General features: G+C 43.0%; 1 protein-coding gene across 3 annotated transcripts; it reads left to right on the top strand.

Moving 5' to 3' along the window:
* Positions 1-2,923: 2,923 nt before the first annotated feature.
* On the top strand, positions 2,924-25,034 carry PRSS23 (serine protease 23). 3 transcript variants are annotated; one of them, XM_049889605.1, is made up of 2 exons: positions 2,924-3,009; positions 22,021-25,034. In XM_049889605.1, the coding sequence occupies exon 2, from the start codon at positions 22,034-22,036 to the stop codon at positions 23,180-23,182; it is 1,149 nt and encodes a 382-aa protein (XP_049745562.1). In that variant the 5' UTR covers positions 2,924-3,009; positions 22,021-22,033; the 3' UTR covers positions 23,183-25,034. The 3 variants fall into 3 exon arrangements, with proteins under 3 accessions (XP_049745562.1, XP_049745559.1, XP_049745561.1); XM_049889602.1 differs by lacking the exon at positions 2,924-3,009 and adding an exon at positions 12,142-12,280; XM_049889604.1 differs by lacking the exon at positions 2,924-3,009 and adding an exon at positions 12,790-12,948 and having other exon boundaries at positions 22,021-25,033.
* Positions 25,035-26,245: the final 1,211 nt, after the last annotated feature.

Here is a 26,245-nt window from a genome sequence, read left to right as displayed (position 1 = left end):
ACATAGAACAAAATTCAAATTCACAAAAAAAGACCATACTTAACTCGTCTGACAGAGACTGGAGGAACCCGCAACACTATGGCCCCCTGACACTCTGCTAACCCAGAACTAACGCCACTCCTGAAGTCCACCTTTCAGCCAAGGATTACACAGGCCTATAAAACAAACAATAACACACCTGAGGAACGTGCTTATTAGTTCAACCAAGTATATGAGACCAAATGGTCAACACCTGCCCACAAGCAAAGATGAGAAGGAAGGGACAGGAAATTTAGACAAACGAACATGTAAAGGGAAACGGGGAGAACGATGACATATTGCTGGGATTGCAACCAATGTCACAAAACAATTTGTGTATACACTTGTTAATAAGAAACTAATTTGTGTTGTAAACTTTCATCTACAACACAAAAAAATTAAAAAACAGAAATTATTAATAAAATATATTAAGGAAATAAAAGAAAACTTACATTTTCTGAAAAAAATTGGTTTTCTTAAGTACTAAATTTCACACTTTCCTCCAATTTTGCTCTATTAACTTACCAACACAAAAGTAAAATTTAGGTAAATCTTTGGCAAAGCGCTTAAAAATTCTTAATTACCATGTTTGATGATCATCATGCATGATTGTAATTGAAAAAGTATCTCATGATCAACAGTTCTCTTTGAACTATGTTAACTGAAGCAATAACATGCACTTAAGTAGTGTGTTACTGTTTGCAAAATGCTTCTACAGACATTACTTCATTCGTGTTTCACAACAACCCTGTGTCAGCAGGCCGGGAATCGTCATCCCTTTTTTACCAATAGTGAAAGTGAGGCTATGAAACACTGAGCAACTGGCAAGTTACCATAACTAAGCAGATGACAGAGCTAGGACTAAAACTCATAATTTCTGACCCCTAGTCTGGAGCTCCTCCAATTATTCCATGCTACTTAGTCAGGCTAGGGGAACTTCATTCCCTTGCCAACTATTGATTTAGCAAAGGATTCGTGAGATCTGATTTTAGTATTTTTCAGTGGCCCTGTTTCCCATTATGTTAGATTGTCTTCATGGACAAGTTGTGGACATTTCAATTTAAGGAGAGGTCTGGAGAGTGGTGGAGTTTCCTTATCCCTGAGAGGGTAGACTCCAGAAGAGAAGCTCCCTCTTTATTTCCCCTGATAGTAAATGTAGACAGTATTTGCTTGTTACTTCTCCTGCCATCTTGCCACAAGCCTGAGGGTGAGGCCAATACTGAAGAGGGTAGAGCCAAGAGAAGCAGAGATGGAGACTTGAGTGCCCCTCACCTAGGGTGCCCCTATCCTCAAACTTCTTGATATGTGAGATAATCAATGTCTTTATTGTTTAAGCCAGTTTGAGTCCAGATTTGCTGTTACTTGCATCTGAAAAAATCCCAAGAGAAACAACATGGGAAACTTTATGATATGTGGATTTGGGGTTGGAGAACTCTGGGTTTAAATCTTCTCTCTAATACTTCAAACTAGGAACATTACTTAAGTGTTCGGAGTTTCAGTTTCTTAATCACTAAAAATTGCTCTTAATCAGTAAAAACGGAAATACATGTTTCTACTTATCAGATTTCTTTTTTTTTTTTTTTTGGTCAAATGCAATAAGTAGTGGGGAGTGTCTAGCACATGGTAGATAATAAAGGATCCCTATGGGGCAAAAAAAAAAAAAAACTACTCTGTCCTATGGGGTCGCAAGAGTTGGAATCCACTCGACGGCATTGGGTTGGGTATTGTTACTATGGCCTGCAACCATACCAATGTAATGGACAATTTAAAAGGATACTGTTTAGACTATAACTTCACACAAAACAATTTTATTGGCTTACTCATCCCTTCTCCTCTGGTCAGGTAGGTATTAGGATAAATACAAAGGCTGATTCCTATCAAGCTTATATAAAGAATATCCAACCTCTGAGTGAACTTCACTTCCCTAAAGCTTTGAGATCATTGGGCAGGGGATGAAAGAACCGGTAATAAGATCACTGATAGGAGCTGGGGCTGGGGGGCTGCTACCAAGCCTGGAATTTGCCTTGAAGTCAGCAATCAACCCCTCAAAGAACTGTCTAACAAATCAAAGACTTGTCATTTATTTGTTTTTAACTTTCCCCCAGAAAAGTTTTTAAGGATTTAATAGTTCAATTTTATTGCACTGTAAATAATAAGAAGAAGATACTGCCATCACTTGCATCTTTCATCCTGTCCTGGCAGAGAAGATAAAGAAACTTGGATAACCTCACTTTACCAAAATGCTGTTTATACAACTGTGAGTTCATAGTAGTTTAGGACTGGACTGGGCCTTCCGGGGTCTTCCTGGATTGAAGCCAAATGCCTTTTTCATTTCAACATTAAAACAAAAAATATCATGTCATCTTGGAGTGGTGCCACATTGCTAGGAAAAGCCCATTTATTGGCAGCATAATTTCCAAAGAACCCTGTTACCTGTTTCCCCTGTTTGATGGAGTGGACCTGCTGCTTAGCTGGAGAGTATGCCTTGCTCTGGCCACACACAGTTGCCCAAACTGGGTCTCAGCCAGCCCTGAGTAAAGAGACAAAATGCCTATTTGCTCCAGAAAAGGCCAGCAGACCCAAGATCAGGCCCCCTAGGAAAATGTGACTCTTGTGGGCACTGTGACTTCAGAGCTGTGGATTAACAGCTTTGGCTTATGTCTTGATTTCCCAGGGACAGGGATGATAATGTGAACTACTTTACAGATTCTGCAGGATTATATGGGGTAAGTGTTCTTCTCACTCATTTTAGTCTGCCGGAAACCCGGATAAAAAAGTCACTCCTCCTTGAAGGAAGTCCCTACCTGCAGCTGCTGGTGTCAGTACTGGAACCTCCTCCCAGCATGACCTTCAGTGCCTCAGTCAGTGTGGCAGGCTCCCCAGAGCTGTCACTCTCCCAACTTATCCTTCATCTAAGAGCTTAAGAGGCAGAGCTGCAGCCAAAGGCAACTGTGCGGGCACCAGGTCTCACATCGTCTTGCTTTCGTGCGGGTAAGTCCCAGATCGCTCCCCCAGCTCCTGTGAAAGGCAAAGGGCCTGCCTCATATCAGGCGGGGAGCTAGCCCTCCACCCCATGGCATGGAGTTCCACAGGGCTTTGATGCAAAAAGCACAGGGGTGATTATTTGTGTTTTCCCTAATCTGTGTACTGAGTGCAGCAGGAGCTAGGTGATCCTGTGTTTGAAATAAAGCATGTTGCTTGTCTGAAAGAGCAGGAAGCAAATTGCTTCTCCAGATACAAATCCTGCTTTTTACCCTTGAGCTGGCCTTCTTTATCTCGCTTTCAAAATGTGGCAGATCACTGCCATTCCCAGTGATCTCTGTGGGTTGCTCTTCACATGCTGGCTTGGTTTTCAGTAACTCTCACCACCACAGAGGCAAAGGAAAACCTAGAAGCCTTAGGTTGTGTCTAAAGTACCAGAGCAATCTGTTGAAAACTAAAACTAAGTCTCAAGTAGGTTATTTAGCTCATTGTTATCTGTTTTCAAGGTCAAATTGATTGAAAATTTCAAAACAAAGAGCCCTGGTGGTGCAATGGTTAAGTGCTTGGCTCCTACTGAAAGGTCAGCCACCCTGTGGGAGAAAAGACCTGGTGATCTGTTCCCATAAAAATTACAGCCTAGGAAACCCTAGGGGTCAGTTCTATTCTGTCCTACAGGGTCACTATGAGTCGGAATCGACTCAATGGCAAATAACAACAGCCATAGAGTCCCTGGGCAGCACAAATGGTTAAGTGCTGAACTATTAACCAAAAGGTTGGTGGTTCAAACCCACCCAGAGGCGCCTGGGAAGTAAGGCCTGGCAATCTGCTCCCCAAAAGTCATAACCTTGAAAACCCTATGGTGTGCAGTTCTATTCTGCATATATGGGGTCGCCATGAATTGGAATCAACTTCAAGGCAACTAACAACAACAACAACAACAAGTCATAGAGTAATTATAATAAAGATAATAAAAAGAGTAGTTAACATAATTTGTGGATCAGCCACTATACAACACGTTGATGTTTTGAGTTGTTTTGTTGTTGTTGTTAGCTAACGTCAAGTCAGCCCCTAACTCATGGCAAGCCCATGTACAATAGGATTGGATCATTTAAATAGATCACCAGGCCTTTCTTCCTAGTCCATCTTAGTCTAGAAGCTCTTCTGAAATGTGTTCAGCATCTTAGCCACACACAAGCCATCGCTGACAGATGCGTGGTGGCTGTACGTGAGGTGCGTTGGCCGGGAATCAAACCCAGGTCTGCCACACGGAAGGTGAGAATTCTACCACTGAACCACCGCCGCCCCCAATATTTGGTGTACCTTTTCCAATTGAATTCTCACTACAACTCTGTGAGGATACTGTTAATTACCCTTATTTTGCATATGAAGAAACAAGAGCCTTTCCCTACGGTGCTGGTTATTCTCTGTCTACCCTTCTCCCATCAATTCCCCACCCTTCCCTGCTCTGCTCTGTGCCCAGGGGGCTGATCCCTACAGACAGGCACAACCTGACTCCCTTGTGAGCTGACTTTGGTAGACCTCCGGAGATAAGAGGATGGGAGGAGACAGAGGTCAGAGTGTTTCTTTTGCACTCCCTCCCTGCTTGGGTGCCAGATCTCTCACAGTAGCTACATCCCGCCATGGACTACGCAGCTCCTGCCAGGAGGCTCCCCTCCTGGTGCCCACACCCACTGGGCTCTGGTTCAGCATTTCCTCCCTTGATCTCCTCTCGTAGGAGCAGTGATGGCTTCCCACTGGTGTTAGGCCCTGGCTGCCTCTCCATCCATGTCTATTCCCTTAACTCTGTCCTCACCTGCACAAGTAGCCCCTTCATTAAAAGCTCTTCATTTGAGCCATCTGGGGCAAACTGGGTTCCTGCCAAGACCCTGACTGATATACCCAGCCAAAAAAGTGACAAACCAGAGGTTCTGTATTCTTAGTAGGGGAGAGGATATGTTCACTGATAATAAAAGAAGTAAAGTTGTAAGGGCCATGTGAAAGTTGTGGACAGTGTTATGGGAAACCAAAGGTCAGTAAAATCACATTGTAGAGGATGTGACACTGTTAGACTTTAAAAAATGGGTAGAATTTAGACAACTAGATATGAAGGAGTCTCAAATATGAACAAAGATATTGAGGCAGAAATGTACAAACCACATATGGGGAATAGCAAGTGGTTCAGCCCCAGAATGGAGTTAGCTTATGGATGGTGTTTCTCCAACTGTGTCCTGTAGTATTCCACCATTCTACGAAAGGTTACAAATGTCCTCAAAAAAGATCCCACAGTCAAGTAATATTGGGTAACTTCAAGGCAAATGAACTTCACCAGGTTTCTTTACTCAGGATTTCTTGGAGCATTTTAAATGCTGAGATGCATCTTCCACTCTCTTTTTTTCACGGACAATCTATTAACCTCTTCCGGAAGTGTGGAAGGAAGTAGAGTTTGGGAAACACAGACTGTCCAACAGGATTCTATTATTCCGCGGAATTCCTGGTAGAGTAATTCGGAACACAGCGCAGTGGCCAGAACCCAGAGCATACTCCAAAGGACTCCGCAGAGAGTCAGTCCAAATGTGATGAGAATGGACAAATGACACCTAAAATGATGTCATGTGAATCATAGTCTGAGTAGTGAAATGCAACTAGCAGGCCAAGTGGGAACTGAGTATGTAAACTTGACCTGAGCCATAAGGAAAAAATGGTGAACAGACGTCAAAGACCAAAGTTCAGATTTATATTCTGGAAAATCTTGGAGCACCAATGATGAAACTTCATGTACAAGGTGCTCTGTTCCTAGTGGCTAGTGAGTCAAATAATCTCAAATCTGATATTTTAACCCAAATTAAAAAAAAGAAAAGACTAGCAAACAACCTTTAAGACAATACAACAAAAACAAATGTAGTATTTATATTACACTTCAAATTTTCTAAAAGTTCCCATTTTTGTTAAGTATAAAAAAAACCCAAAACCCAAACCTGTTGCCTTCAAGTCGATTCTGACTCACAGTGACCCTATAGGATAGAGTAGAACTGCCCCCCCATAGGGTTTCCAAGGAATAGCTGGTAGATTTGAACTGCAGACCTTTTCGTTAGCAGTTGAGCTCTTAACCACTGCACCACCGGGGCTCCTTGTTAAGTATAGGTCACTCATTTTTAGTGCTTGGAGTTATAAGCAGGCAGCATACTCTGATTACATATATGTGAAGGCGTAATATATAAAAGCTTACCATATAGCATAGTTATAGAGCTAAATTGCCACATGGGTACATATGGTACCCTAAAAAAAAAAACCTGCACAGTAAGGAAACGTCTCACTTTAGTCCTACTTAAAAGAATATAACAATCTAAAATTATCAGGAAGAAAAACAGGCTTTGTGCACTAGCAATTTCCTGTATATTGCGGGCACTATTCTAAAGTGAAAAATTAGAAACATTCTGAAATAACTGTGTGTTTCTCATTTTCTCTGGTCAAATTCAAAAAGTCCCCAGAGGCCAGCACCGGGCTTCTCTGATGTACTCTAACTCTGGTATTGTATCCCATGGTCAAGAATAAAAGAGAACAATTTTTTTTTTCTTCCTTTAACTCAAGGAGAAGCAGCAGAACTGTTTGCCTTTAACAGGACTTTAACAACCCCTTGATATTCTCTTTATATTTATGATAAACATTCTCTTCTAAATCTCTATAACTTTAGAATGAATTTTTGGAATTTTTTTGTTTTAATTTATGTTTACACTTACTCATCTATATTGAATTCTTTTTTAAAAATCTCTTATTGGGAGTAAGCTTAAGCTTATATGCGGTTAAATACGGGGTCTGGATATTCAAATTCAGTGTCTTTCATGTGGTTTCTCCTTTCCCTCTGGTAAATTCTATTCATCCTTTAAACTCAAATATCTGCTGTTTTCTGAAGCCTCCCAAGCCCTTCCATGCTAGACTTGTAAGTTCATTCTCTGTGTTCTCAAAAAATTATATTGAAATTATATCCGGCATTATAATTATATATTTACATTTTTAACCACAAGTAATCCAGAGTTTCTTATGAGCAAAGTTTGTCTTATTTTCTTTTATAGTCTGAGATCTAGCACGGAGCCTGGCTTTGCACTGATTATCTCACCAAGTCCTGACAATGGCTCTAAATTAGCCCCATTGTACAGGTAAGAAAAGTGAGGCACAAAATGTGACATAACTTGGCCAAGGTCACCCAGCAATTAAGTGGGTTCTAAATTGAATTCAAGTCAGCTTGACTCCAGAATCCCACATTTTCCGCCACTCCAAGATCTGTAGGTATAGGCTGAGCTCCCATGAGGATTACAATCACATAGACTCAAAGACTGTAAGGGCAGGTCATCTAGGCTCTCTTTACAGGAAAGAAACCACACCACTAAGTGAGGTGATTCACCCAAGGTCACAGGACATTTATGGCAAAGCCAGGTTTAGCATGTCCTCCCACCACCTGTGTTGTCTAGCAGCCTGAATGTCTTTTCCCTTACTATACGGAGCTGAAAACTTCCCCACTTACTGAGTAATTACTAGAAGCAAATAGCACGTTGTGATTAGAACAAAGAAGCTGTATGGAAAGGATTTTTGATATGCATATCTATCTCCTTAGAAATAATCCTCATTGATAACTTTCATACTGACTCAAATTGTTGAAGCTGTACAGATCAGCCCCACGGAAAATAAATACTAAAATGGAGATCAGCAGTTTAGAGTTGGGTCTCTGACGTTTTAGCCACCTTTAAGCTTCCAACTATCTTTCAGCCTCATCTGTCTCCTGCTGGGAGGTCTTTTAACAGGTCACTACTAAACTACTGCACAACTGGAATGAAAGCAAGATAGAATCCAAAGGATTTTTAGAGCTGAGTCAACATCAATAACTAATGCAATCTGCTTACTGTAAGCACGAGAAAAGGCAAGTCTGGGAAGCAGTATATTACAGCCAAGCCCAGCTGAGGAATGGGACAGACAAGGCAGAAGTCCCAGCTGTGGAACTTAGTAATATTGCACTGTAACCCTATTTGACCACTTTGAACTTCAGTCTCCTCATCTGTAAACTGGGGATATTTTCCCCCATTTGTATCGAAGATTACATGCAATAAAATATATCCCACAGAACCTGGCACATGACCCTATAGGACAGAGTAGAACCGCCCCGTAGGGTTTCCGAGGCTGCAATCTCTACGGAAGCAGACTGCCAAATCTTCCTCCTGCAGAGTGGCTGGTGGGTTCAAACCTTTTGGTTAGCAGCTGAGCACTTAACCACTGCGCCACCAGGGTTCTCTTGGCATCTAGTAGGCATTCAATAAACACAGTTTTTACAGTCTAGTCCTAGTATTGCGCCTTAATTCTCATATTGGTTTTCTCATCTCTACAGTGGAGATTGTTCTCCTTGCCAATGTTATAAAATAATTTTGAGAACCCAGTGAGATAATCTATGCTAAAGCTTTGCCCAAATCTTCGTCATCCTTTTGAGCTTCAGCTCAAATCCTACCTCCTCAGGGAAGTTTCAGCACCTGCTGGAGTGGCAATTAATGATTCCGTCGTCTTCCGTGCTTTCTAGCTCATGTCTGTGCCCTGATTCAGCCTGTGTCTCACTTTCTGCAGTATTTGATTTTGTTTTGCTTATGGCCATGACATAAACTTCCTGAGGTAAAGGGTTTTTGCTTTCTCACTCCCACAGCCCTCTGCGCAATAACCTTATATACGGTGGGCATTCGGCAAACATGTGGGGCCTTGCCCCATATGCATTTTTAACAAAGAAATTGCTATGTACATGAGAAGTATTTGAGAATTATGATAATGGAGTTTAGCTGAGAAGGAAGTGGTGAGAGATTTTTTTTTGGCGGGGGTGGAGGTCAGGTAGGACAAGGGCAAAAAGAAGCAAGCATCTATGCTCAGCAGGAGGACACCTGCTATTTATTTGCACAGGGCATTTCTCTCGAGGTCAAAGTACGCTACAGATTTGTCATTGTTGTTGTTTTTATGGCAATCGCAATGACAACCTAAGGGCCAGGTAGTATCTTCTCATTTTACAACTCAAGCTAATGGTGCTTATTCCAGCCCTGAGCCCCTGTGGGTTATCTATATTAGAACTCCTGCTTGTTAGCTATTTGGGTAGGGGGCACTAGCTCTCAACTTGTGGTGGCAGAGGTGTGCTCTTGGGCCCTTCTCTACCTCAGTTTCTCTCTCTCTCTGAACGGTGGTGAGAATATCCTGGTCTTTCTGATTCTACCTCCTGAAGTTAGTTACAATGCAATTTTTAAAACATTTCGACTGCCAAGACAAATAAGCAATCAATATCAAAGTGTTGAGGTGGTACAGGAAGACAGTGCTACAAAGCAAAGCTAAGGCACGTTCTTTTTACACAACAGATATGACAACAGCCAAAATGTATTAAGAACTTACTGTGTGCCAGGCACTGTTTGAAGCACTTAATGTGTATTGACTCATTCAATTCTTAAAACAACCCAAAGAGGTAGTCCCCATTTTACAGAGGAGGAAACTGAGGCACAGAAAGGTTATGTGGCTGCCCAAAGCAACACAGCTAGTAAGTGGCAGAGCCTGGAATGGTACCCACATAACTCGATGCCACAGTCACACTCTTACTCATGCTGCTGTACTATCTTCCAGGGGCCATTTCTTTAAATCCATGCCTTGTGCAATGCTTTGCAGAGACAGGTGCTCAATAAGTGTTTGTTGAACCAGAGTAAAACTAATACGACTCAGAGCATGGTTGAGAAGTTTGGCCCTTCTTTCCATCTTTCCACCTTTCCCCCTACTCCTCTGTTAAGTAAGGTACTTGATTTTGGTGCATCTTTAGCTGAGAGCTACAGACCTTTGGCAATCCATATATATATACATATATATTTCCTTTTTTTATGACAAAAAGTGAATATAAGCATATTCTGGATCATCTGGATGACCATCTCATACCAAGTCCTACTGTGTGATTTCGACGCCTGTGCGTGCTATTCCTTGGCACCAGGAGGTATCACTTTACTTGTTATGCTACTTAGAAAGGAACAGCACAAAATTAATCCCCAAATGATGTGTGAGAGTTAAGTGAAAGCTAAACATTATAATGGCACAGGGTGTGAGCAAAGGAGGTGTGGTGGATGGAACAGAAGAAAAAGGTGAGAGAACTGAGTCAACAGAGGGTACCTAGCACACTGGGAGGGTGGTAGAACAACAGAATTTAAAGGCACTCACACCTCACAGTCAAGTATCTCAGTCATAATACTGGTTGTGGAGTTTAAATAAATGTTTTTAGTTGCTGTCGAGCCCATTCCAACTCATGGTGACCCCAAGTGTGCAGAGTAGTACTGCTCCATAGGGTTTTCAAGGTTGTGACCTTTTGGAAGCAGGTCGCTAGGCCTGTCTTCTGAGGTGCCTCTGAGTATGTTTGAACAATCAACTTCTCAGCTAGCACTCATACACTCAACAGTTCACACCGCCCAGGGACTCCAAATAAATATCAGTGATTTAAATTTTATTATTTTGGTAGGGGAATTTTAAACTTAATTTATAAAATTTGTTTTGGTTTTATGCAAGAGTTGTTCAAGAGCTGTGTCCTAAGTTTATGTTTGGCTTTATGTTATATATATTAATACAATCTTTTAACAGAAAATAATTTAAGGCAACATTGAGAAGGTCTAAGAAAATCTTACCTTTAAAATGGTGGAGAATATAGTTTTCCCTTACACTTGAGAAACACCACACAGTAACACACAGGACGGAAGGCTAAATGGCTTGATAGAAAGAGTGTGGCCTCTCTGGGAAACCTTGCCCTACCACTCAACAGCTGTGTGACCCTGTGCAAGTCAGTAACTCTCTCTAAATCTCTGGTTCCTTATCTGTAAGGTGGTGGTTACCTCTACACCTTGCTCGCCACAAGAACCTCCTATATATAAAGCTGGTTCACAGAAGGCCCTCATAGGGGCTGCTGTTGTTAGCTGCCCTCGAGTCACCCCCCCTCCCGCCCCATGTCTACCCCACGCATAGCAGAACAAAATGCTGCCCAGACCTGTGCCATCTTCCTGATCCACTGTGGATCAGACCATTTTTTGCAACTGGCTAATTTTTTGGAAGTAGATACCTAAGGTCCTTCTTCCTAGTCATAGTCTAGAAGGTCCACTGAAACCTGTTCAGCTTCATAGCAACACACAAGCCCCCTGCTGACAGAAGGGTGGCTGACTGTACATGAGGTGCAGAGACAGATGACCCAATAAGCAAAGTGTGCGCGGGTTTACTTGCGCTTACTTACTAATCTGTAGTGCACGAATTCAAACAGGTGGTGAAACCCATGTGAAATTGTGCACTACAGATTAGCAAGTAAACACAAGCCTGCGTGTACCTTGCTTACTGGTTAATCCGCCCCTGGGTGCACTGACAGAGAATCTGTATTAAATACGAAGGTGTCAGGATAGGATGTTGTTGTTTTTAGGTACCGTGGAGTTGGTTCCGACTTACAGTGACCTATGAACAACAAAACACTGCCCAGTCCTGCACCATCCTCACAATGGTTGCTGTTTGAGCCCATTGTTGCAGCCATTGCATCAATCCATCTTGTTAAGAAGGGTCTTCCTCTTTTTCCGATAATCTTTTACCTTACCACGCGTGATGTCCTTCTTCAGGCACTGGTCCCTTCTGATCACACACCCAAAGTATGTTAGATGAAGTCTCGACATCCTCGCCTCCAAGAAGTGCTCTGGCTGTACTTCCTCCAAGAGAGATTTGTTTGTTCTCCTGGCAGAACGCGTGGTATCTTCAGTAGTCTTCGCCAACACCATAATTCAAAGGCATCCATTCTTTGGTTTTCCTTATTCATTGTCCAGCTTTTGCATGTATATGAGGCAATTGAGAATATCATGGCTTGGGTCGGGGCACCTTAGTCCTTAAAGTGACACCTTTGCTTTTCAACACTTTAAAGAGGTCTTTTGAAGCAGATTTGTCCCATATAATAGCTCGTTTGGCTTCTTGGCTTCGTAAGTATTGACTGTAGATCCATTTGGTTCTTAAATAAGGAGGTCACCGGTCTGGCTAGGGGAAGACTGTGAGCCCCTGGAAGTGACTCAGGGAAGCAGGCCCACTGGGTAAGGAGGTGGCTCCACCAGCTGGTGCTCAGATATAGAACTGAAGCCAGCCCACCATTCAGAATCTGTCAAGCTTCTGCAGTGCTGGGGTCCGGCCCCATACGGAATGCTCTAGGGGATACAAAGTATTGGTGATCCTGCCACCGGACTGCGGTGCCTTGGTGGCACCTGAGAGTCTTGATGAAGCGGTAAGGGGCCGGGCACTCACCTAAAAACGCTCAGAACGTCTATGTGGGATGGGGGCGCATGGGTTCTGCTCCAACTTCTCAAATTTGCCCAAGGGCTCCAACTGCACCAGGTGTGGCCCGCAATCCCTGGTGCACAAAGAATGGAGCCCCTCGTCTTTGCGGCCAGGCAGCAAAGGCCCTTAGCTCCAGAGGCTGCGGCGCCCAAGCCCAGGGGGAGGATAGTGTTGAAGGATGAAGACACGCGGATCCTGGGCAGGGCGGGTCCTCCAAGAAAGCGGGCTCTGGCGAGCGCTGGCTGGCGCGGGGAAGTCCAGACAGGCGAGTGCTGCCGGGGCCCACCTGCACCGAGCCACAACCACACCGTCCCTCGTTGCCGCCCGCCCTAGCTGGAGCCGGAGGCGGGTAGCGGAGGGAGGGGAGCGCGGGCTGTGAGCGGCGGGGCGGGCGGCGGCCGCGCGGCTTCCCCGAGGCCGGAGGCGGGGCGGGCGGACCTCGGGAGGCGCGGGGGGCGGATCTGCCCCTGCCGGCGGTGCTCGCCCGCCTGCCCACCCGCTCACTAGCACTCAGTTGCGCGGCTGGGCAGGCATGGGACCCGCGCGCGCCTTCCCGGCGCCCACACCTGTCTGAGCGGCGCAGCGAGCCGCGGCCGGGCAGGCTGCTTGGCTCGGGTGAGTGCGGGCGCGGACTGGGGGAGCCCACTTGGACGCCGGGGAGCGAGGCGCCGGGAGGATTGGGACAAAGGCCGATTGCGCGCGGGGTGCTGGGTGAGCGCAGAGGCTCGGGGCACCGGAGAGCTTGCCTGGGCCGCCCTGGGGTCTTGGGGGCTGGGACCGGGATTCTTAAGTTGCTCCGGAAAGACGCGAGGGCTCCAGGGCATTTGGTTTCTCTAAGTTGTCACCCACGAAGCGGTTGGGGAAAGCAAGTTTTGAAACTGTTTTCTTGGATGCTGAGTGATCCGTGAGAGTAGAGAGAGCCGATATTGAGCAACACCCTTTGGGCTGGGGAGATGGCAACCCCCTACATCCATACACACACACCCATCACTACTTATTTCTCTTGAGTTTTGCATATATGTGATTCTACCAAGTTCTGAACATTAATTTTTAACTTCCTGAGCACGTTAATGTGAACACCTAAGCAAGCAAGAAAAGTGCAGGCTGGGAAATAGGCTCTTTTCTCTGGAGCCTTAATTGATAGCCGTGTGCTTCTCGAGGGCTGCTAAATGTAGAAACTAGTGTCTGTGAGCTATCAACAGTTGTTGGAAACAAATATTTCTTCTTCAGCCTTAGGCATTCATCACCGGTTGTTAACTTTTAAATAAAAGCTCTTGAAGTAAGGGAAGGGAGACTTATTTCGATGATGTAACACTACCCCTCCGTCTCCCCCCCACCCCCGCCAGATTACAAATTAGGTTTACTTTCCAGCATCTCACAAGAAAGCAGCTGATAAAAATCCTGATTGTTATTGCCCTTTGGACGACACCCATGAGATTTCGGAAACAGCCGTGTCTGGTGAAAAGCTCCTATTGTACATCACCAGTGTTGGGGTGGGACTTGCTGCTTCTCTGGGCTCCTGAAACTCAGTGGAGCTTGAGGGGTCCCTTTGCACCCCTTAGGGGGAGGTAGGCCAATGTCAGAGTAATGAGAGTGGCCCGGTGAGTTACCACATTGGAAGGAGTTGGATTTAAAGTTGAAGTCAGCTGTGGCCAAAGGTCATGCCAAATTAATATCATGATGTATATTTATGGTGTTTCAGTGCAAATACTTGTGCAGGGGAACACTTAAAACAGGATTTAACACTGGTCTCCCAAGCAGTCTGTTAGAAAGGAGAAGACTGGAGGTGGAGCAGAGAGAAGGAACTTAGAAAATGCCACAGAGGCCACTACCTTTACTTGTGAAAATTGTGATGATAAGCACACCATCTGCATTTGGATGAATTGCTGCAGTTGTTATTTTTTCCAGTTAAATAAAGTCAAGAGATAACTTGCCTTCCTTTCCTGTGCCTGAACTTGGAGAAAAGCATTTTTCCAAGGTAACTAATATGGATCTCATTTTTGTAACACTGACAGCTTATCCAGGTAGATGGTGAATGTGGGTGCATTTTTCTGTCTGTAGCATAAGTGCCAAAGTGCCCATTAGTGTGTCTGAGAACATTGCTGGCCCAGGTCTGCACTGTTCAATAGTCTCAGGTTTCCTTGCACATCTTTTCTGGTTGATCCCTTAGGACTTAATCCACTAGGCATTATTCATGCATAACTCCCACTGACTCCTGGGAATTTGTTTCTCATGGTCTTGCCATTGAGGGTTTTATACACTCTATTCTTGTTCTGCTGCCAGGTTTGTCCCGAGCTCACTGGGGTCATTCATTTTGCATAAAATCTGATAGAGACAAGGTTAAACTTCCTTTGACCACAAGACTGTGTGTAAGGTTGCTAGACTTGTAAGTGCACTGCATTTTCCTGTACAAGACTAATTCTTAAACCATTATGTGATTAGGTCTGTTTTGTTTTAACAGGCTCTGTGACTCGGGAAAATGAGAGCAAGCCTTGCTGCAGAGTATTCCCGGAGCTTTGTTCATTTTAGATATTTGCTTTACGAATTAACGTGATTTCACTGCTCAATATCCCTGGCCACACATTCCATGGAAAACCCTTTTTCATCCTTCCAAATGGTGCCTAAAACTTTTTATCTTCACAAACTTTCACACTGTTTCTTTCTGTTTTACTGTCTCTACTGGTCACAGGAATTCATAAATTGTACAATAGACAATGTGTGTCCTAAGGATTAAGTTTCTCTTCCCATCATTTGTTTCCTGTAGGAGTTAATTCATTCTCCCATACGCTTGCCTGTAGAGAGGAAACCTGTGATGTTGCCATTTTGAAGACTAACGTGCAGAACAAGAAGGCAGCAGTCTCAATGCCCAGTCTCCAAACAGATTATTGTTGTTTTCACATCTGATAGTATGCACAGTGCCTCCATCATAAGGTTATTAGTGGGTTTATAAAGCGGCAGCGTTCTCATGAAGCATAAATATTTTTAGGCATTGGGACAGTGGCTTACATTGAGTGATGGAGCAAGGAATATGTAACCTCTTATGAGTCAGATATGCAGAGTTGGAAAAGGAACACAGTTCCTGTATTACTAAGCATGGTGAAACAATATTTGCTTACCTGGATTTTCCATTCTGCTTTGCCATTTAGATCAAGTGATTCATGACAATACTTAGTTGGAAACTTTAAAAGGTAATTATGTACATGAGGAATCTTTATCCAGCAAAGCTTTCTTCCTAGAAGTGAGATGTTGTAGACCTAAATTTTCTTCATCCAGATTAGATATAATGAGGATAAGATTTGGAAATGTTCATTTCTTTTTTAAGGTCAGTTTTCCAGAGAGCTCTGTAAGGATAAAGTGGTTTATTTGTAAAGGCGAGACAGAGTTTAAAGTTATATAACCCATTGGTTGCCATTCCAGTAGTGGGATTAGGAATGTTTCCATTGTATCTATTTATATCATTTATGCTTAAATAAACTTAAATAGGCATAGCACAGGCCTACCTAGAGCTTATAAAAATGGAAACAATAGAGACAAGTGAGTTAAGAAATTTATGCAAAACTACAAACCTAATTTTACAGTGTCACAATTATCTTTGGGGTGTTATTAATGGGCAGGGGGTTGGGGCAAGGTGTAAATCCTCAGAGAAGGACAGGAGGGTTGCTTTCCTTCCCACTTTTCATTGGGAACTGTCCTGAGAATGTGCACACTCACCCTTCCAAGGAACCAATCCCTTCACTCTTCAAAACTGCCCTCTGCTGGATGCCTTGTTTCCTTCACAGACTGATGGAGGAAATCTTGTCTAGCAGATAAGTAAGAGATTAACATGATAAATTTTCCTTTTCCTTTTCCGCTGTGTCTCCACCCTCCATAATTCTATGAGTAAACGCTCCTGAGCAGTAAATGACAGTGCAGACAATGTTTATAAACGAAATAGTCCCTGATCTGGACTTTTGTAACCCTGCAAAATTAGAAAATCACCAACCTGAAAAGGCCAGTTAAGGAGATCATCTGGTTCAGGTCTCTATTCAGAACTATTTCTAAACCCACCCCAAATAAACATTTCGTAAAGGAGTGGACAATTTATGAGGCTGGTAACTTTAGTACAGATGGCATTTTAAACCCATTTGGGGGCCCGAGAACACACAGCTTTATCTCCCAATTTCTGATCAGGTATAACCAGAAATTTGGAATAATTGACCTACATTAATTTCTAAAGGGAGCCCTGGTGGCCCAGTGGTTAAGTGCTGAGCTGCTGACCAGAAGGTGGGCAATTAGAACCCATCAGCCACTCCTTGGGAGAACGACGTGGCAGTCTGCTTTCGTAAAGATTACAGCTTTGGAAATTCTGGGGCAGTTCTACTCTGCTATGGGGTTGCTGTGAATCAGATTCAACTTGACAGCACACAACAACAGCAACACTTTCTAATAGTCTGTATTGGTTTCTAAATATGAATCATAGTTTCTTAAAATGCAGTTTTATGACTTTCAGAGTTACATAGATACTTCAATCAAGATACAAAATGTCATGGATTCCAGACTGTCTGGAATGATTAAGGCTAGATAAACCCGTGAAACTATGACCCTTGAGGTAATCTTTAAACCTTAGACCAAAAATATCCCCTGAAGTCTTCTTTAATCCAAGCAATAAACAAACAAAACAAAACAAAGAAACTGCCAATGAGTCAAGTCCAACTCATGGTGACCTTATAGGACAGAGTAGAGCTGCCCCGTAAAGTTTCTGAGACTGTAAATATTTATGGGAGCAGACCACAACATCTTTCTCCCGCCAAGCGACTTAGTGGGTTCCAACCACAGCATTTCAGTTAGCAGTCCAGTGCTTAACCACTGTGCCACCAGGGCTCCTCAACCAAACAATACCTACCTGCTGCCGTCGAGTCAATTCCAACTCATGGTGATCCTATAGGATAGAGTAGGACTGCTCCATAGGGTTTCTGAGGGGCAGCCAGTGGATTCAAACTGTTGACTCTGGTTAGCAGCTGAGCTCTTAACCACTGTGCCACCAGGGCTCCTCAGTAGTTTAGCTTAATTAGTAAAGAATGTCTGCCTTGAGCATTGTGCTTCCCCTCCCACCTTCTGACCATTTTATTGAAAGAGCAAAAGACAATTTTGCAAGGACTCTGAGGAGAAAACATCATGATTGAACACAGGGAACAGTGTCATTGTAACATCATTTGTTCAAAGAGAATCATCCAAAAATGGGTTTCAGGTGCACCGGGCCAGCAGCATTATACTTATTTAAAGAACTATCCGTATATCAGCAATGTACAACAGCAACTTGAGAGGCTAGATAGGAAGCTTAGGGGTTAGTGAATTTATGTTAACGGTGGAATAACAGATCAGAAAAGGAGGGTGGGAATGCTTGCACAACTTGAAGAACGCAACCAATGTCACTGAATTTGACATGTAGAAATTGTTAGTGTATGTTTTGCTCTGTATATTTTCAACAACAAAAAAAAAGATGCAAAGTGTCAGAACAAAATGCAACACAAATTAATAATTCCATTGCTGTCAAGTTGATTCTGACTTATGGCGACCCTATGTGTTACAGAGTAAAATCGTTACATGAGGTCTTCTTGACATTAATTTTTATGGAATCAGATCACCAGACCATTCTTCCGTGGCGCCACTGAATGGGTTCAAACTGCTAACCTTTAGGTTGTCAAATACAAACCATTTGTACGACCTAAAGGACCTATAAATTAATAAATAGAGCTTAAGTAATAATACAGTGAACTTGAATGCAATGGGTCAAACTAATAGAAATTAGTGCTTTTGAGGTATCTGAAAAGTTTATTTCTAAGGGGTTAAATCTTCACCCTGCCTTATTAGTGCAGCTGGCAGTCCTTTCTCATAGATGGCTGACTTCTCTTTAACCCTTGGCTAAAGGACCAGAATTTAAGTTGTAAGGACTCTGATTTTGTAATATTGTTATTTATTTATTTATTTATTTATTTATTTATTTATTTTTAATGTATGGTACACTGTTTCACATTCTCTGACAGCATTCTGTGATTGCCAAGTGATCCCAGAGGCCCTTGGTACTTAGTTATCTGTCATTTTGCTGAACAACAAACTTGAAATCCTCTATGCAGAGAGGCTAGAGTGAAGCTGTGACTAGTGAGAGACCCCAGCTGACTATTCACATCCCAAGAAAGACTTGTTCCCATTTTTCCATACCCAGTAATTCTTACAAACTCGTTTTTAAAAACATTGTCTATTTTTGACAGACTGGAAAATAAAATATATGCCATGGTGGCACTTATCAAATGGGGCATGCTTCAAGGCCTTTGGAAATTTTCTGATTTTTTTTTGTATTTTTGTTTTTAAACAGGAATTTACCATAGGCAAAGCACCTGAAAAAGCAAAATTAGAGTTAACTTTGCCTGAGAAGGAGTTTAATTAAGACAAAGTTCCTAGATCTCATAAACCCGTTGCCGTTGAATCAATTCCGACTCATGGCGATCCTAGATAGATTTTTTAAAAAGTGTATTTGAACTAATTTTGGACTTCTTCCTGCCATTCACTTCCCTGGAGCCCTTGGCAATGGACTATTTCAATTTTTGGATAAGTGGATAAAGCCAAAGACAGGTGCCACTGGAACAATTTTGGTATAGTTAAAAAAAAAAAAAAAAAAAAAAGATAATTCAAAATCTATACTCTGAGGATCCAAGTTACATACAAATTTCAGATTTGAAATTTGAAGGTCCATGCCCTAGGTGATAATATGAGCATATCTTAGCTGTCATGTTCTTCATGTGCATTGAAAATATTGTCTAAAGCTCATGAAAATACATAGCATGATGCTATCTAATTTCCTAGTCTCTCTCTCCCCCAAGAATCATATTTTAAAAGAGGAACACTTGGCAGCTTGACCTCTGGACTTCATGTTTCTTTTCTAAAGATAAAAAAAAAAAAGATAAGCTGAGCTAAAACTTGGCTTAACATACCTGCTGTACAACATTAGCAGGCATTAACATTCTTTGCCTTAGTCAAAGGAAGGTGGGGATGGTGTGTAGGAACACAAGATACAGCCATGTGGGAGACACATGATTCCTCTGAACACATGTCATACTTGGTAAGGATTCTGGTAAGAATGGGGCATTTAGTCACCTAGACAACTCCTTACTTAGAGATAATGGTGCCCAAGCCCTAGAAAAGCCCAAGAACTAGATCTTCAGCTGAGGAGATAGGAATAATCAGGCACAGAGCCAGCCCTAGCAGATCTTCTAAATGGTTGTCATCACCACATCTATTCTACCCCCAAGTTCTCCGCTGGGGAAGAGGGCACTGCTAGCATTAACATCCTCTCCCTAGTCCACTTGGGGAGTTTAAGTGGTTCGGTGGTAGAATTCCCACTTTCCATGCGTGTGACCTGGGTTCGATTCCCAGCCAATGCACCTCATGTGCAGCTACCACCTGTCTGTCAGTGGAGGCTTGCATGTTACTATGGTGCTGAACCAGGTTCAGGGGAGCTTCCAGACTAAGATGGACTAGGAAGAAAGGCCTGGTGATCTACTTTCAAAACTTAGCCATTGAAAAATTGTGGATCTCAACGGTTCGATCCACAACTGATCATGGAGGACTGGACAGTATTTTGTTCTGTTGTGCATGAGGTTGCCATGAGTCAGGGTCTGACTCGATGGCAGCTAACCACAACAACCCTAGTTTACTTAGAACCCTTAGTCTCCATAGTACCCCCAACATACACATGTACCCCGCAGTTCCATGGACTCAGAGAAATAACTAAATGAATTTCCTCTCCACAAAAGGGCCCCAGGACCCTCCTATGGTTGAGAGAAGCAGAATTTCAAGGAAACAGGAAGTTCCAAGGAATTGGCTCTTTCAGGACCACATTCCCTTCTTTTCCCATCTCTGTTTTCCATGACAGAAGTAGAGTCAAAGAGAAAAAGCCAGGCAAAAAGATTCTAGAGATGTGTGTGGCGATCAGGGATTTGGATTGGCATGCTCAGCTGGACTAGATGAGATCAATGGGATTTTCCAGATCTATGAAAAAAAGAACACCAACACGTACCCCAAAAGTTTCCAGTGGGTCTGTACCCTCAAAGAAGAAGAGGGTGAGAATAATGAGACAATTTCCTCTTGGCTCCTGCTGTGTCCCATGATGTATTGAGAACTAATCCCTCCTTGTCCTTTTGGGATGCTTGATGGTGAGTGCTCCATGTTCGATGAATTACCCTACCTGCAGAGTCAGCTTCTCTTGAACCAGGAGATTCAGAGCCAGTCAGAGCTGACTGATGCTTAAGCATTTAGGAAAGTACTTCCAATCTTTTTCTTCTCCTCCTCCTCTTCATCCTCATTCTTTTTTGTCATTTTTCTTGTGGGACGATTGATCCAGGTCCTTAAACATGTCTTTCAGGATAAAATCCAAACTCCTTAGTTTAATGCACATGGCCCTTCATACTCTGGCTCTTCCTTGCTGCCCCACCACTCCCCCATTTGCACCCTTGCTGAGTTAAGTATAATTCCTAAAATGATTCACACTGTTGCACATTGCTGTGTCCTTGCATAGACTGTTCACTCTCTCTAAAATGTCCCCTACACTCTGCCTTCTTATGTTACCTACTTTGCGTTCACCTTCAACACCCATCTCAAGCATCCCCTTCCCTGGAGCACTTCCCCTCTTCTTCCTCCCCTCCAACTGGATTTCATGCCCTTTGTCTGGGATACTACGCCATCTCCTGTACATCTCTGTCATGAGCACTCAGCATGCATCGTTCTTTGGGTGTTTTTGAATATTGCTATTCATTCACTCACTCACTCATCCATAAAAAAATTTTTTTCAAGCATTCATTTAATACATTTTTATTGAGTGCCAACATGGACCCAACTTCCAGGCATTTATACTAACTGGGAACACAGATACAAACACCTGAATAAGCAACCAACAGTAACAGTCACAATGGGATAGCTGATGCAATATTAGATCTTTGCAAAGATCTTGATAGCGGACAACAGAACCTAAGGGAAGAAGGAATATTTTGTTTGTTAGAGGCTACTTTGTAACTAAATTTATAATAGTAAAGATTGCTCTCAATTCAAAGCAAAAACAAAATAAAAAGTCTCATACTCTCTTTTGATTGTGACCACCGTTTAGAAGCTATAGGCACCCTAGTATGTGTGACATGGTGGAGCTGCCCTCCTTGATGCCTTGGTCACTCAGTAAGCTATGTAATTTACCTTCTGATTGAGCAAGTTGCTCTGAAAATGTTCCAAGTACTTGCTACAAGGAGGATAAGAGGGAAGGTAAAAAAGACAGGGGAACCAAGGATGTGGGGAGGATGAAGATTTAGAATCAAGCACAAAGAAGGCTCAAAATTCTGTGGAAATTTGAGCTGGTCAAGCACTTCATCTGGGATGTAATGACTGGCTACACACTGCCCTGCAGTGGCCGGAAATAGGGGCATCTTAAACATGTAAGGCAGTGAACACCCAATCTCATCTTGGGCACCCAGCCACAGGAACATTCCCCAGGGCAAGCCCTTGAGTTGTAAGTGAGACCTTTATCTGAGGATTCCCTCCACACCCTGATTCCAGAGGAGTGTTCACAGTCTTAGAAACAACGCCAAGCATGTTGCCGGGCTTCCTCTGTAGTGAGTGAGTGTTCAGCCATTTGCCCTCCTGACCTGCTCGTCTTTGTTTTTACAGAGTGGTGCTCAGCATGGCGGGGATTCCAGGGCTCCTTTTCCTTCTCTTCCTTCTCTGTGCAGTGGTGCAGGTGCGCCCCTACGGTGTTCACTGGAAACCGACTTGGCCTGCTTACCGCCTCCCTGTCATCTTGCCTCAGTCCACCCACAACTTATCCAAGCCCGACTTCGTGGCCGAGGCCAAATTGGAAGTGTCCTCCACATGTGGGCCCCAGTGTCATAAGGGAACTCCACTACCCACCTACCAAGAGGTCAAGCAATACCTGTCTTATGAAACGCTCTATGCCAATGGCAGCCGCACAGAGACCCAGGTGGGCATTTACATCCTCAGCAATGGCGGAGGTGGGGCCCAGCGCCAAAACTCAGAGTCTTCAGGAAGGTCTCGAAGGAAGCGGCAGATTTACGGCTATGACAGCAGGTTCAGCATTTTTGGAAAGGACTTCCTGCTCAATTACCCTTTCTCAACATCGGTGAAGTTATCAACAGGCTGCACCGGCACCCTGGTGGCGGAAAAGCACGTTCTCACAGCTGCCCACTGCATTCACGACGGGAAAACATACGTGAAAGGAACCCAGAAACTTAGAGTGGGCTTCCTGAAGCCCAAGTTTAAAGACGGCGGTCGAGGGGCCAACAGCTCGAACTCGGCCATCCCGGAAAAGATGAAATTTCAGTGGATCCGGGTGAAACGCACCCATGTGCCCAAGGGTTGGATCAAGGGCAATGCCAACGACATTGGCATGGATTATGACTATGCCCTCCTGGAACTCAAAAAACCCCACAAGAGAAAGTTCATGAAGATTGGGGTGAGCCCTCCCACTAAGCAGTTGCCAGGGGGAAGAATCCACTTCTCTGGTTATGACAATGACCGACCAGGCAATTTGGTGTACCGCTTCTGTGACATCAAAGATGAGACCTACGACCTGCTCTACCAGCAGTGTGATGCCCAGCCGGGGGCCAGCGGGTCAGGGGTCTACGTGAGGATGTGGAAGAGGCAGCAGCAGAAGTGGGAACGAAAAATTATTGGCATATTTTCAGGGCACCAGTGGGTTGACGTGAATGGTTCTCCTCAGGATTTCAATGTGGCCGTTAGAATCACCCCTCTCAAATATGCCCAGATTTGCTATTGGATTAAAGGGAACTACCTGGATTGTAGAGAGGGGTGACATAGTGTTCCTTCCTGGCAGCACTTCGTGGTCTTCATGTACTTATTTTAGGAAAGGCCAAATTTTGCCATTGGAGTGTGTGTATGTGTTTATAATGTGTCATATAGTATCTTTTACCTAGTTTTTTAAAATTGCGAGATGGCTGGCTTTATTATTTGAAAATTGGTTTGTGTATCATATATCATTTAAGCCGTTTGAAGGCATACTTTTGCATAGAAATAAAACTTATACCGATGTTTAGGGTCATGGGGGGAATTTGGGGATTAAGTTAATCTTTCACTTTTTAAGAACTTTGATTTTTATTTCATCTGTCAAAGGTTTATATTAAACGTGTGGTGTACAGGAGGTGTAACTTTTATGTGTATGGGTGTGTGTGTTCTCTCTTGAGATTCATCTTTTTTTTTTTTTTTTCACCCCAATGCCTGAGCACTAATGCCTCCTGCTAGCAGATGCCACAGGATACAACTCTTAGGAAATTTTACAACACTTCCTGGGGAGATAAGCAGTGTTATAATATTTTAGATTTGGTGCACTTAGACAGTAGTTCTTGAACAATGAAATGATTTGTCAGCTATGTTTGTACACATTAAACTGTAGCTTATAGTAAACCAGGACACCAAGCTGCTTTTAGTTCTGAAATAATTTCTTTTCCGAAGACTGTCGCTTTTCTTTTTTTGGAAGCTTCTGCACATGGCCTTGTCGGTTTTGCAGTCACACCAGTGTAGGCAAGGATTGTTTATCCCAATCCTTCCATTTAATGGGATTTCACTCACATTTCTAGAACTAGCTGCTTCACGGGAGACAATAATCAGGGCCTAATTAGTACAGGCTGTGTTGCTCCCCAGCCAACTGTTGTGGTCACACTAAAAACAATCATAGCATTTTATCGCTGGAGTATAGCACATCTCCTGTTTTATCATTTGGATGGAGTAATTTAAAATGAATTAAATTCCAGAGAACAATGGATGCATTGCTCAGCAGATGTCATAACAGAATAACCACTTGTTTGTAGCCTGGCACAGTCAGACGACCTAATCAAAAATTATTCTGCATAGTTTTCCATGTGCTTTTGGGGAGCAGTGAATGTGTTCAATTTGGAAATGTTTCTTCTCACTTTACTTATTTTATAGTCAAAATACTTGGAGGGTACTTTAAGAAAAACCAGTATGGCTTTTTTTTTTAAACTAGCTTTAAAGGGGCCTTTCTTGCTGGAATGCTCTAGGCTAGAAACACATATAACCAGGTACAATAGTAAAAATGAAAATTGAGAGAAGGCAAAATGGATCAGTCATGCAACACCAATAAATGCCTTTACTAATGTTATATCAGATAACGTGTACAACCACAGTGCTGTCTTCAGACCACTTAAGAAATGTTATGCATAACAAGGAGATGCATGGCCACCGGGAATCATCCCCGTACAATTTGCTTTGGAATCTAGTAGGAATCTAGCCTGAGGAAGAGGAGAGTTCTCCGTGTCTATGACTGGTATTTGGGTTTTTTGTGTGACTTTTGCTTTTCTTTGTGCAAACAGGGATTTACTGAACGCCTAAGGCCGGAACCAGTTTTTTTAAATAGATGCTTCTTTTATGAAGTTCCTTGATTTCTTGCAAAGTTGAAGTTTCCCGTAACAAGGAGAGCCAATAGCACAAAGTGAAAAATATCAGCGTTCAGTTCACAAGTCAATGTAGTTTATTAAAGGATAGTACCTGCATGCTGTGTGTAGCATAGCTCATAGAACCGTAAAAGAAAGCTGTAAAGTATTGAGCATGTCCATCTTTTTTAGTGCTAATAAAAGAAAGCATGGTATTAAACTATTGTGGTAGCTGAAATAAAAAAAGAAAAGAAAAAAAGGACTCAAGATAAAATTAATACAATCAGTGCTTAATATGTATTAATTATATACATTGGAAAGATATATGCCTAGAAGGCTAATAGAACGCTTCCCAAAGTGTGTTCCTTAAACACTGGTCCCTACAGATTTTCTACCAAAAGTAAAAAGGCACCACCAAGTCAGAGAGCAATACCTCTACATACTCCCTCTCTTTATCAGAGATTCATATGCCCATAGGCACAATAAAAGCTCTAAAAAGCTCTGTGGTAAAGAAACACACTGACATTTAAAATTTTACCTTTCAATAAGCATCTTTGATCGCAGAACCCCTTTTTCTCATATAATGCTGATGGGCAATCTAGTAATGAATGCATTTTGAGAATCCCTGTAACAGGTGATGATGGAGAAAGTAGGATGAGCCCAAGTAGTGCAGAAGCAGGTGCCTTTCGGGTCTCACCAGAGCCTGTCATCAGGATTGGGAAATGCTTGCAACATAAAATGGGGGAAGGGTAAGTAAACTTGAAAGTCATTTGTTTCTGAGAATCCAAAGGTTGTGGCAGAAGGTGGGACACATTTTATACATAAACTTTATTCATAATTTTGAATTTTAGAAAGGAGCTAGTCCAGAAAACTGGGAAAACAGGGATAAAGAGGTAAAGAAAGATAGCCTGTTAGTGGCAGAGTTACACTCATATTCTTCCTTTACTTCTTTGGGGGACCAGAAAGTAAGCTGGAACTCTGAGATCATGCTCTTAATTCACTGTCTTTGTGTAGCTCAGTCAACCTGCTCAGTGGACGGGGAAGCCCCCAGTGATCCCTGGGTCACATATTTAAGGTAGTGACCTGACCCTAACAACCTTTTGAAGAGGTCTTTAATTCAGAACTTGTTGGAAATAACTAAGTCCACACTGGAATGATGACTCTCTGGACCTCTGTCTGCTAAACTGCAGGGTAAATGACACCATCCAGGAGTTCTTACATAAGCCGTGTTATGTTTGAGATGTCTAATAGAGATACAGGTGGAGATGTCAAATAAGCAGTAGGATCTCCAATTGTGAAGCTCAGTAGAAAGAGCTCGAACTGTCATGGAGATGGTATTTAAAGCCGTGGAGTGAGATAATATCACCCGGGAGAGAAGGAGGCTAAAGAAGAGGGCTGAGTACAGAGTCCTGGTCTGCCATCACTTAAAGATGTGGTTTTGGTAGAGGAGGAGAAGGAACAAGAAGAGG

Source organism: Elephas maximus, chromosome 7, assembly GCF_024166365.1.
Source record: "Elephas maximus indicus isolate mEleMax1 chromosome 7, mEleMax1 primary haplotype, whole genome shotgun sequence".
Taxonomy (NCBI): Eukaryota; Metazoa; Chordata; class Mammalia; order Proboscidea; family Elephantidae; genus Elephas; species Elephas maximus.
The sequence above is the reverse complement of the archived record's forward strand: the minus strand, read 5'-3'. Positions and strand labels throughout refer to the sequence as shown.